The 12,924-nt window shown below is 48.2% G+C and overlaps 1 protein-coding gene across 1 annotated transcript in view; it reads right to left on the reverse strand.

The window, feature by feature from the left end:
- Positions 1-2,100: 2,100 nt before the first annotated feature.
- LOC137361809 (probable G-protein coupled receptor 139) overlaps positions 2,101-12,924 on the reverse strand; it is a gene marked incomplete at its 3' end in the record, with an annotated part of 66,569 nt that continues 55,745 nt past the window's right edge. Inside the window, exon 3 of the mRNA XM_068026420.1 lies at positions 2,101-2,969. Within this exon, the coding sequence (XP_067882521.1) occupies positions 2,101-2,969 (869 nt within the window). The remainder of the gene's footprint in view (positions 2,970-12,924) is intronic.

A 12,924-nucleotide genomic window follows, 5' to 3' on the forward strand; every position in this document is an offset into this window, starting at 1 on the left:
AGTACCACTCCAGCTGGTATTAATATAGGCCTGTACTGAATTGGCACTTTTCTGGTTTGGGAGTGATACACAGTACCACTTCAGCATCTATTAATAGATTCCTGGATTATATTGGCTCTTTCCTGTTGTGTGAGTGGGACTCAGTACCACTCCAGCTGGTATTAGTAGAGTCCTGAATTGAATTGGCTCTTTCCTGTTGTTTCAGTGGGACTAAGTACCATTCACACTGTTATTAATAGAGGCATATATTGAATTGGCTCTTTTCTGGTGTGTGAGTGTGGTTCAGTACCACTCCAGCTGGTATTAATAGAGGCCTGGATAGAATTGGCTCTTTCCTGGTGTGTGAGTTGGACTCAGTACCAATATAGCTGTCATTAATAGAGGCCTGGATAGAATTCGCAATTTCCTGATGTGTGAGTGGGACTCAGTATCACTCCAGCTGGTATCAATAGAGGCCTAGATTGAATTGACTCTTTCCCGGTGTTTCAGTGGTACCATTCAAACTGTTATTAATGGAGGCCTACTTTGAATTGGTTCTTTCCTGGTGGGTGAGTGGGGTTCAGCAAAACTCCAGCTGGTATTAATAGACCCTGGGTAGATTTGGCTCTTTCCTGGTGCGTGAGTGGGACCCCTCCACCTGGTATTAATAGAGGCCTGGATAGAATTGGCTCTTTCCTGGTGCGTCAGTAGTACTCAGTACCATTCAATCTGTTATTAGTAGAGCTCTATTTTGAATTGGCTCTTTACTGGTGTGTGAGTGGGGTCAGTGCCACTCCAGCTGGTATTAATAGAAAACTGGTTTGAATTGGCTCTGTCCTGGTGTGTGAGTGGGGTTCAGTACCACTCCAACTGGTATTAATCGGGGCCTGGATTGAATTGGCTCTTACCTGGTGCCTGAGTCGGACTCAGTACCAGTCCAGATCGTATTAATAGAGGCCTGTATTGAATTGGCTCTTTTCTGGTGTGTCAGGCGTACTCAGTACCCTTCAAACTGTTATTAATGTAGGCCTATTTTGAATTGGCTCCTTCCTGGTGTATGAGTAGGTTCACTCTCACGCCAGCTGGTATTAATAGAGGCCTGGATATAATTGGCTCTTTCCTGCTTTGTGAGAGGGACTCAGTGCCACTCTAGCTGTTATTAATGGAGGCTTGGATTGCATTAGCTCTTTCCTGGTGTGTGATTGTGGTTCAGTATCACTTCAGCTGTTGTTAATGGAGACCTTGATTGAATTGGCTCTTCCTGGTGCGCCAGTGGGACTCAGTACCATTCAAACTGCTATTAAAAATGCCATTTTAAATGACATTCCGTCCGTCTGTTTGATGTCTTCTGCACTGCGACCATTTTTAGCGACTTCTGCTGTGTTCATTTTAAATGATATGCACTGTGGTCTGTTTGAAGTGAGAGTAATCCATGGCGATCATTTTCAATGTTTTCTTCCACGACAGTGAATGTAACACTTTATGAATGAAAATAAAGGATCATAAATGATAATAAATCATGGACCATCATGAAGGATTATAAACAGTTTGTAAAGGTCTGTAAATGTTTACAAGTGATTATAAAGGATTACAAATAATTATCAGGATTCTTTTTATTGTAAAGGCATTATAAATAGTATAAAAGATTCAGAAAGATTCTGACTGCAGCTTCCGGTCACCAGCGAAACAGACCCCGCCCCCACTCCCCATCACCCTGGAAACAGACCCCGCCCCCACTCCCCGTCACCCTGGAAACAGACCCCACCCCCACTCCCCGTCACCCTGGAAGCAGACCCCGCCTCTAATCACCGTCATCCTGGAAACAGACCCCGCCTGCAATCCCCGTCTCCCTGGAAAAAAACAATGCTCCCATTCCCCCAGCAATTGGAACCAGGTCCCGTCCCACTCCTCCGTCACTGGAAAAACAGGCTCCGCCCCCACCCCTCTGTCACGGGGTGACAGGCCCCGCCCCCACTCTTCCGCCACCCTGAAAAAAAGCCCCGCCCCCACTCCTGTCACAGGGGAGACAGGCCCCGCCCCCACTCAGCCGTCACCCTGGAAACAGACCACACCCCCGCTCTGTCTCCATGGTGACAGGCTGAATTTAACAATTGTAGTAAAGGGATATTTCAGCACATTCTTCAACTGCTCTCTGAACTGAGTCTGGGTCACGGCATAAATCGCAGTGTTTGTGCAGCAACTCAGGAGCTGGAGCATGAGGGCCAATTCCTGCAGAAACAGAGGGAGAGAAACAGAATGATACCCCAACCACCACATCTGCCACCATATCATATACACCATTAACATCGCCCACAACAGGATGAAATTCCCCGAGATAACTAACAGTAAAATGATGGATTTCCTTCGACTCTCCATCTCGGGGTCTCTGCGACTCTCTCCACTGCTGTGAGCCCGGAGTCTCCTGCGTCCTCTGCTGCTTACTAAAATGTGTCTGACGGTGACAGCGTTGAGCAGCAGAATCAGCACAAATGGGATGACCGGCGTTAGAATATTGTGGAGGAACTGGATTGTTATCCAGACACGAGAATATTGAACATCCCATGTTACTGAACAAAACAAGGGATTGTTCACCAGCGAATACCAACCTGTTAACATGAAATACCAGAAGATGTTCTTTAAACAGCTCAGCACACTCACTGTTCCCACAACCACAGCCGACGTTTTCTCACTGCAATATTTACTTTTCAGCTTCTGGCAACAAATGGCCACAAATCGATCAAAGGTAAAAGTGATGGTGAACCAGACAGAACAGTCTGTGACTGTGTAAAGCAGGACAGCGTGGATATTACACACGGGGATGTACAGCAGGAACAGAAACTGTTCCCAATAAACAGTGGGAATGTGTCTGAATATCAGGTCCAGGATAATGACCAGTAGATCCGCCGCTGACATGGCCACCAGGTACCGAGTGACACATTTGGAGAGACCGCACTTTCCCCGAGACAGGATCCCAATCGTCAGCAAGTTAACTGTGAGGAAGGGAAATAAACAGAGAAATTAGACATCGGACTGAAGCAAAGTTACCAGTTTGATTGAGGACTGATTGAGATTTATAAATGTATTCCTGTATCCAATGATCTACTGAATGATTGGACCTGAATGAACAAATGGGAATATCTGTGATACAGTGGAAGACAGGAGAGATTAAATAATAAAAGGATGATATTGAAATTGTTAAACTGAATGTTGATCATAAGACTCCCTCTCCCTCCTTTCCCCGTCTGCTTTAAAATCTGCTCCATCTCTAATCTCTCCCAGTTCTGATGAAGACTAACCGACCTGAAACATTAAACTCTGTTTCTCTCTGAACAAATGCTGCCAGACATGCAGAATATTTACAGCATTTTCTGTTTTTATTTCAGATTTCCAGCATCTGCAGTACTTTCCTGTTGCGTAGAAAGTTAAATGTTGAACAGACTGAGAGATTCTGTTTCAATGCCTGTGGCGTGATCAGATAGCGTGTGTGTGTGTGTGTGTGTGTGTGTGTGTGTGTGTGTGTGTGTGTGTGTGTGTGTGTGTGTGTGTGTGTGTGTGTGTGTGTGTGTGAGAGAGAGAGAGAGAGAGAGAAAGAGAAGGAGGGAGAGAGGGAGAGAGAGAGAGGGAGAGAGAGAGAGGGAGAGAGAGAGAGAGAGAGCGTGTATGTCTGTATGCATGAAAGAGAGAGTGTGTGCTTGTGTGTGAGAGAGAGCATGTGTGTGTGTGTGTCAGAGAGTGAGATCATGTGTCTGCGTGAGAGAGAGAGCATGTGGGTGTGAGAGCGAGAGCATGTATGTGTGAGAGAGAGGGAGAAAGAGAGCATGTGTGTGTGTGCGCATGTGTGTGTGTGTCAATGTGTGAGAGAGAGAGAGTGTTTGTATGTGTGTGTGAGAGACAGAGCTTACGTGTGTGAGAGAGATTGTGTGTATGCGTGTGAGTGTGCGTGTGTGCGCGCGTTTGTGAGGGAGAGTGTGTTATCATGTGTGTTTGAGAGAGATTGTGTGTATGTGTGTGAGTATGTGTGTATGTGTGTGTGTGTGCGTGACAGAGAGAGCGAGAAAGAGAGCATGTGTGTGTCTGAGAGAGAGCGTGTTTGTATATGTGTGTGTTTGGGAGTGTGTGTGTGTCTGAGCGAGGGAGAGAGAGTGTGTGTGAGAGAGTGAGTGTGTGTGTGTGTGTGAGACAGACAGTGTGCATGCATGCGTGTGTGCGTGTGTGTGTATGTGTATCAGAGTGTGAGAGAGAGTGTGTGTGCGAGAGAGAGTGTGTGTATTTGTGAGAGAGCGCACGTCTCTTTGAGCGACAGTGTGTGTGTGTGTGTGTGTGTGTATGTGCGCGTGTGTATGTCTGTGTGTGTGAAAGAGAGAGAGAGCATGTGTGTGTGTGAGTGAGCATGTGTGTCCGAGAATGAGTGTGTGTGTATGTATGTGTATGTGAGTGCGTGAAAGAGAGACTGTGTCTGTGCGTGATATATGAGAGAGTCTGTGTGTATGTGAAAGAGAGTGTGTATGTGCATGAGAGTGTGAGGGAGAGAACGTGTGTGTGTGCGTGAGTGTGAAAGAGCATGTGTGTGAGAGAGCGAGAGCGTGTGTGTGGAAGTGAAATTGTGTGTGTGTGATAGAGAGCATGTGTGTGTCTGAGAGAGTGTGTATGTGTGTGTGAGAGAGAGAGAGAGAGAGAGTGTGGATGTGTGTGTGAGAGAGAGAGAGAGAGAGAGAGAGTTTGTGAGTGAGAGAGAGCATGTGCATGAGAGAGTATGATTGCGTGTGTCAGAGCAGAGTATGCTTGTGCATGCGTGTGAGACGGCATATGTGTAAGAGAGAGCGTGCATGTGTCTGAGAGAGAGAGTGTGTTTGTATGTGTGTGAGAGAGAGAGCTTGCGTGTGTGAGGGAGATTGTGTGTCTGTGTGTGAGTGTGTGAGAGAGAGTGCGTGTATGTGTGTGAGTGTCTGTGTGTGTTTGTGTGTGTGAGAGAGAGAGAGTGTGTTTGTATGTGTGTGTGTGAGAGAGAGAGAGAGAGAGAGCGTGTGTGAGAAAGAGTGCGTGTATGTGTGTGAGTGTGTGTGTGTGTGTTTATGTGTGAGAGAGAGAGAGTGTGTTTGTATGTGTGTGTGAGAGAGGGAGCTTGCGTGTTTGAGAGAGATTGTGTGTATGTGTGTGAGTATATGAGAGAGAGTGCGTGTATGTATCTGAGTGTGCGGGTGTGTGTGTGTGACAGAGAGAGCGAGAAAGAGAGCGTGTAGGTGTGTGACAGAGAGACGAGAAAGAGAGCGTGTATGTGTGTGAGAGAGAGCATGTATCTGTGTCTGTGTCTGTGTATGTGCGTGCGCATGTGAGAGAGTGTGTGTACGACAGAGAGAGAGTGCATGTCTGTGTGTGTGAAAGAGACACTGTGTATGTGTGAAAGAGAGAGAGAGAGAGTGTATGTGTGTGCGTGGAGAGACTGTTTGTGTGTCTATGTGCGAGAGAGTGGGTGTGTTTGTCTGCGAGAGAGCGTGTGTGTGTCTGAGAAAGAGCGTGTGTGTGTCTGAGATAGAGTCTCTGTGTGTCAGAGAGAGTCTGTATGTGCATGAGTCTGTGGGAGAGAGAGAGCGTATGTGTGTGTGAGAGCGAGCATGTGTGTGCCAGAGTCTGTGTGTTTGTGTCAGAGCAGAGTGTGCGTGTGCATGCATGTGAGAGAACATGTGTGTAAGAGAGAGAGTGTGTGTGTCTGAGAGAGAGTGTGTGTGTGAGAGAGAGTGGGTGTGTGAGAGAGACCATGTGTGCGTGTGAGAGAGAGTGGGTGCATGAAGAGGTTGTGTGTGTGCGTGGGTGACAGAGAGTGAGTGAGTGTGTGTGTGTGGGTGAGAGTGTGTGTGTGTTTGAGAGAGAGAGTGCTTGTATGTGTATGTGTGGGAGAGTGCGTGTGTGTGTTAGAGAGAGAGAGAGAGTGTGTGTGTGTGTGTGTTTGTGTGTGTCTGTGTGTGAGAGAGTGAAAAAGCGCGTGTGTGAGAGAGAGAGCATGTGTGTGAGAGAGAGAGAGTGTGTGTGCATATGTGTGAGTGTGTGTGAGTGAGAGCACGCGTGTGTGTGAGAGGGTGAGTGCATGTGTATGTGTGAGAGTGAGTGTATGCCTGAGGGAGTTTGTATGTGTGCGAGAGGGTGTGTCTGTGTTTGAGAGAGAGCGTGCGTCTGTATGAGAGAGTCTGTGAGTGTGCGAGAGTGTGTGTATGTGTATGAGGGTGTGAGAGAGAGAGCGTGTGTGTTTGCGTGAGAGTGAGTGTGTGCGTGTGTGTGAGAGAGAGACTGTGTGTTTGTGTATGTGAAAGAGAGAGAGTGTGTGTGTGTGGAAGTGAAAGTGTGTGTGATAGAGAGCATGTGTGTGTCTGATAGAGAGTCTGTGTGTGTGGGAGAGAGTTTGTGTATGTGTGTGTGTGAGAGAGCGAGAGTGTGCGTGTGTGAGAGAGGGAGAGCATATACGTATGAGAGAGAGTGCGAGTGTATTTGTCAGAGCAGTGTGTGTGTGTGTGCATGCGTGTGAGAGAGCACGTGTGTAAGAGATATCGTGCGTGTGTGTGTGAGAGAGAGAGCGTTTGTGTGTGTGAAAGAGTGAATGTGCATGTGAAAGAGGGAGTGAGAGAGTCTGTGTGAGACAGAGAGTGTGTCTGTGTATGTGTGTGTGTGTGCGTACGTGTGCAAGAGTGCGCGTGTAAGAGAGAACTTGAGAGAGAGAGCGTGTGTGTGTGAGAGAGAGAGCGCATATGTGTGAGAGAGAGTGTGTGCGTGTGTGAAAGAGAGAGCTTATGTGTGTGCGTGTGAGAGAGAGATAGTGTGTTTGTGTGTGTGTGTCTTTGAGAGAGCACGCTTGTATGTATGAGTGAGAGACAGTGTGTGTGTGAGAGAGAGAGACCGTGTGTGTGCATCTGTGTGAGAGAGATAGTGTGAGAGAAACTGTGCGTTTGAGAGAGAGAGGGAGCGTGTGTGTGTGTCTGTGTGTCAGAGAGAGAGTGCTTGTATGTGTATGTGTGAGAGAGAGAGCTTTTATTTGTGAGACAGAGCGTGTGTATGTGTGTGAGGGTGTGAGAGTGTGTGTGTGTGTGTTTGTGAGTGTGTGAGAGAGAGAGTGAGAGACTGTGTGTGTGTGAGAGAGAGAGAGAAAGAGATAAATAGTGTGCGTGTGTGAGAGAGAGAGGTAGCGTGTGTGCGAGAGAGATAGTATGTGTGTGTGTGTGAGAGAGTGTGTGTGCGTGAGAGAGAGAGTGCACGTGAACGTGTATGTGTGAAAGGCAGAGTTTGTGTGTGTGTGGGAGAGAGAAAGAGAGAGAGAGAGTGTATCTGTCTGTGTGTTTGTATGTGTGTCTGTGTGAGATTGAGTTTGTATGTGTGTCAGTGACAGAGAGAGCATGTGTACGAGAGAGAGTGCGTGCATGTGCGTGAGTGTGTGAGAGACAGTGTGTGTATGTGCGAGTTTGTGTGAAGGCCAGCGTGTGTGTGAGAGAGGGAGAGAGAGCGTGTGTGTATGTGTGTGTGTGTTTGTGTCAGAGAGAGCGCATGCGTTTGAGAGAGTGTGTGTCTGAGAGAGAGTGTGTGTGTGCGTGACAGAGAGCGTGTATGCGTGTGAACGGGAGAGAGAGACAGTGTGTGTGTATGTGAGTGAGCGTGTATTCGTCTGTGTGTATGTCTGAGAGAGTGTGCGTGTTGGAGATATTGTGTGTGGGGGTTAGAGAGTGTGTGTGTGTCTGAGATTTTGAGTGCGTGTCTGTGTGTGTGTGTTTGTATGTGAGAGAGAGCGTGTGTGTGTGTGTGTGTGTGTGTGTGTGTGTGTGTGTGTGTGTGTGAGAGAGGGAGAGAGAGGCTATGTATGTCTGAGAGTGTGTGTGATTGAGAGGGAGGAGTGCGTGCGTGTGTGTGTGTGTGTGTGTGTGTGTGTGTGTGTGTGTGTGTGTGTGAATGTGTGTGTGGGCTTGAGAGAGTGTGTGTGTGTGTGCTTGTGTGTGTTTGCCTGTTTGTGCCTGAGATAGTGTATGTGGGTTAGAGAGAGAGCTTGTGTGTGTGTGTGTGTGTGTGAGAGAGAGAGAGAGAGAGAGAGAGACAGTATGTGTGTGTATAAGAGCCCGCGTGTGTGTGTGTGCGAGAGAGACAGAGTGTGTGTGCGTGTGAAAGAGAGACAGTGTGCGTAGATGAGAGTGAGCGTTTGTGCGTGTGTGTGTCTCAGAGAGAGAGTGCATGTGTAAGAGAGAGAGTGTGTGTATGTGTGTGAGTGAGTGAGAGAGAGCGTGTGCATGAGAGAGAGAAAGCATGTGTGTGTGCGAGTGTGTGTAAGTGACAGTGTGCGTGTGTGTGAGAGATTGTGTGTGTATGTGTGTCTGTGAGAAAGACTGTGAGTATGTGTGTGTGCGAAAGTGAGAGAGTGTCTGTTTGGGAGAGGGTATGTGTGAGAAGGGTTGTGTGTGTGCGAGTGTGTGTAAGTGACAGTGTGCCAGTGTGTGAGAGATCGTGTGTGTGTGTGTGTGAGATAGAGTCTGTGTGTTTGACAGAGAGCGTGTGTGTATGTGAAAGAGAGAGAGAGAGAGAGAGAGAGAGAGAGAGAGAGAGAGAGAGAGAGAGAGAGAGAGAGAGAGAGAGAGAGAGAGAGAGAGAGAGAGAGAGAGAGAGAGAGAGAGAGAGAGAGAGTGTGTGTGTATGAGAGGGAGCGTGCGTTCTTGTGTGTGCATGTTTCTGAGAGATTGTGTGTTTGAGAGATTGTGTGCGTGAGAGAGAAAGAGTGTGGGTGTGTGTGTGTGTGCGAGTGTGTGTGTATGTAAGATTGCGTGTGTCTGTGCATGTGCATGAGAGAGAAAGCCTATGTGTGAGACAGCGTGTGTGTATGAGAGAGAGTTTTTGTGTGTGTGAGAGAGTGTGTGTGTATGTGTGAGAGACAGCTTGTGTATCTGTGTGTGGAAGCGACTGTCTGAGAGAGAGAGAGAGAGAGAGAGAGAGAGAGAGAGAGAGAGAGAAAGAGGGTTGTGTGTGAGAGAGTGTGTCTGTGTGTGAGAGAGAGAGAGCGGATGTGTTGTGTGTGTGTGTTTGTCAACGAGAGTGAGTGTGTGAGTGTGTGAGTGAGAGAGAGAGTTTGTATGTGTGTCTGTGATGGAGAGCGAGAGCGTGTTTGTGTGAGAGAGAGACAGTGTGCGTGTGTGTGTCTGAGGGAGAGTGTGTGTGTGGGCATACGTGTGGAAGTGTGTTTGTGTAAGAGGGATCTTGTATGTATCTGAGAGAGCGTGTGTGTGTGAGAGAGAGTGAGAGAGAGAGAGAGTTTGTATGCGTGTCTGTCATAGGGACAGCGTGTGTGTGAGAGAGATCATGTGTGCGTGAGAGAGTGGGCATGTGTGTGAAAGAGAGTGTGTGTGTAAGAGAGGGAGCTTGTACGTGTCTGAGAGAGTGTGTGTGTGTGAGAGAGAGAGCGTGTGTGTGTGTGTCTGAGGGAGAGTGTGTGTGTGCGTATGTGTGAGAGAGTTGTGTGTAAGAGGGAGCTTGTATGTGTCTGAGAGAGAGTGCGTGCATGAGAGAGAGAGCGTGTGCGTGGGAAAGAGGGAGACAGCGTGTGTGTGTGAGAGAGAGGGAGAGAGAGTGTGTGTGTCCGTGTGTATGTGAGCGAGTGTGTGCGCATGTGTCTGATAGAGCGTGTGTGTGAGAGAGAGCGTTTGTATGTGTGAGAGAGTGCGTGCGTATGTGAAAGAGTGAGAGAGAGTGCGCGTGTGTGTGTGTGCGTGTGTGTGTGTGTGTGAGTGAGAGCGAGACACAGTTTGTGTGTTTGAGACAGAGAGTGTATGTGTGAGAATGTGTGTCTGTGTGTGTGCATGTGAGTGTGTGTGTGTGTGAGAGTGCGTGTATGTGTACGTGTGTGTGTGAAAGAATGTGTGTGTGAGAGAGAGAGAGAGTGTCTGTGTGTGTGTGGGAAAGAAAGTGTTCGTATGTGTGTGTGAGAGAGTGAGAGAGAGAGAGAGCATGTGTGCCTGCGTGTGATGAGAGAGAGAGATAGTGTTGGTGCGTGTGTCTGTATTTCTCTGTGTGTGTGAGACAGAGAGAGAGTTTGTGTGTCTGACAGAAAGTATGTGTGTGCTTGTGTGTGAGAGAGAGTGTTTCTATGTGTGTGTGTGTGAGAGAGAGTGTGTGTATATGTGTGAGTGCGTGAGAGAGGGTGTGTATGTTTGTGACTGTGCGAGAGAGAGGTGTGTATGTTTGTGACCGTGCGAGAGAGATCGTGTGTGTGTGAGAGAGAATGTTGTGTGAGAGAGTGTGCGTGTGTGAGAGAGAGAGCGTGTGTGTGTGTGAAATAAGGAGGCAGCGTGTGTGTGTGAGAGGGAGAGAGTGTGTGTTTGTATGTGTGTGTGTGTCTGAGCGAGTGTATGTGAAAGAGAGAGTGAGAGTGCGTGTGAGAGAGAGAGAGAGAGAGAGAGAGCGTGTGTGTGTGTTTGTGTGTGTGAGCGACTGTATGTGAAAGAGAGAGTGAGAGTGCCTGTGAGAGAAAGAGAGGGAGAGAAAGAGAGCGTGTGTGCGTGTGTGTGAGAGAGAGAGAGAGTGTGTGTGAGAGCGTGTGTGTCTGAGGGAGAGCGTGTGCGTGTCTCAGAGAGAGACCTTGTCTGTGTTTGTGTGTGAGCGAGACAGCATGTGTTTGTGAGTGAAAGCGCGTGTGTGTTAGAGAGAGAGAGCGCATATGTCTGTCAGAGAGTGAGACAGTGTACGTGAGAGAGAGTGTCTATGTGTGTGCGAGAGTGCCTGCGTGTCTGGGAGAGCATGTGTGTGTGTGTAAGAGATAATGTGTGTGTGTGAGAGAGTGTGTGATTGTGTGTGAGTGTGTGAGAGAGGGTGTGTATGTGTGTGTGAGAGAGCATGTGTGTGTGAGAGGGAGTGTGTGTGTGTGAGAGGGAGTGTGTGTGTGTGTGTGAGAGAGAAAGTGAGCATGTGCGTGAGGGAGAGGATGTGTTTGTGAGACAGAGAGAGCGTGTGTGTGTATGTGAAAGAGAGAGCGTTTGTGCGTGTGAAAGAGTGAATGTGCATCTGAAAGAGGGAGTGAGAGAGTGTGTGTGAGACAAAGAGTGTGTCTGTATATGTGTGTGTGTGCGAGAGTGAGAGAGAGAGAGAGAGAGTGTGTGTGTTTGTGAGAGAGAGAGAGAGTGCGAGAGAGAGTGTGTGAGAGAGGGAGAGAGACAGTCTGTGTATCTGACAGAGAGTATGTGTGTGTTTGTGTGCGAGAGAGAATGTTTCTATGTGTGTGTGTGAGGGAGAGAGTGTGTGTTTGTGTGTGAGTGTGTGCGAGAGGGTGCGTATGTGTGTGAGTGTGTGAGAGCGAGATCGTGTGTGTGTGTGACAGAGAGAGCGTGTGTGTGAGAGGGAGTGTGTGTGTGTGAGAGAGCATGTCGTGTGAGAGAGTGAGCATGTGTGTGTGAGAGAGAGTGTGTAAGAGAGAGATTAAATGTATAAGGGAGTATGTGTGTGAGAGAGAGAGAGCGTGTGTGTGTGTGTGTGTGTGAGAGAGAGCATGTGCGTGTGAGAGAGAGGGGGCAGAGAGCGTGTGTATGTGTGAGAGAGTGTGTGTGTCTGTGAGAAAGAGAGAGAGGGAGTGTTTGTTTGTGTGTGTGTGCGAGGGAGAGAGAGATATAAGGAGAGAGTGATAGAGAGAGAGCGTGTGTGTGAGAAAGAACGTGTTTGTGTGTGTGGGTGAGAGAGAGAGTGTGTGTGTGGGGGAAGAGAGAGAGTGCTTGTGTGTGTGTGTGTGTGTGTGTGTGTGTGAAAGTGAGAAGAGTGTGTGTATGTGAGAGAGAGAGGGAGCGCAAGTGTGTGAGAAAGCGAATGCGTGTGAGAGAGAGTGAGCATGTGCATGTGAGAGTGTATGTGTGTGTGCGTACGGGTGCAAGAGTGCCTGTGTAAGAGGGAACTTGAGAGAGAGTGCGTGTGTGTGAGAGAGAGCATGTGTGTGTGAGAGAGAGAGCGTGTGTGTGTGAGAGAGTGTGTGCGTGTGTGAAAGAGAGAGCTTATGTGTGTGCGTATGTGAGAGTGTGTGTTTGTGTGTGTGTGTCTTTGAGAGAGCACGCTTGTGTGTATGAGTGAGAGACAGTGTGTGTGTGAGAGAGAGAGAGGGAGTGTGTGTGTGTCTGTGTGTCAGAGAGAGAGTGCTTGTATGTTTATGTGTGAGAGAGAGAGCCTGTATGTGTGAAACAGAGCGTGTGTATGTGTGTGAGTGTGTGAGTATGTGTGTGTGTGTTTGTGAGTGTGTGAGAGAGTATGTGTGTGTCTGTGAGAGAGAGAGAGAGAGAGACTGTGTGTGTGTGAGAGAGACATGTGTAAATGAGAAAGTGAGCATGTGTGTGAGGGTGTGTGTGTGTGTCTGAGGGAGAGTATGTGTGTGTGAGACAGAGAGAGCGTGTGTGTGTACGTGAGAGAGAGAACGTTTGTGTGTGTGAAAGTGTGAATGTGCATGTGAAAGAGAGAGTGAGAGAGTGTGTGTGAGAGTGAGAGTGTGTCTGTGTATGTGTGTGTGTGAGAGAGAGTGAGAGAGAGAGTGTGTGTTTGTTTGTGAGAGAGAGAGAGGATGCGTGAGAGAGTGTTTGTGTATGAGAGAGAGAGGGCATGTGTGCCTGCGTGTGATGAGAGAGAGAGAGAGAGAGAGAGAGACAGTTTGTGTATCTGACAGAGAGTATGTGTGTGTTTGTGTGTGTGAGAGAGAGTGCTTGAATGTGTTTGTGTGTGAGGGAGAGAGTGTGTGTATGTGTATGAGTGTGTGAGAGAGGGTGTGTATGTGTGTGAGTGTGTGAGAACGAGATCGTGTGTGTGTGTGTGTGTGACAGGGAGAGTGGGTGTGTGAGAGGGAGTGTGTGTGTGTGAGAGAGCATGTTGTGTGAGAGAGTGAGCATGTGTGTGTGAGAGAGAGTGTGTAAGAGGGAGCTTGTATGTATGAGGGAGTGTGTGTGTGTGAGAGAGAGAGCGTGT

Source organism: Heterodontus francisci, unplaced genomic scaffold, assembly GCF_036365525.1.
Source record: "Heterodontus francisci isolate sHetFra1 unplaced genomic scaffold, sHetFra1.hap1 HAP1_SCAFFOLD_113, whole genome shotgun sequence".
Lineage (NCBI taxonomy): Eukaryota > Metazoa > Chordata > Chondrichthyes > Heterodontiformes > Heterodontidae > Heterodontus > Heterodontus francisci.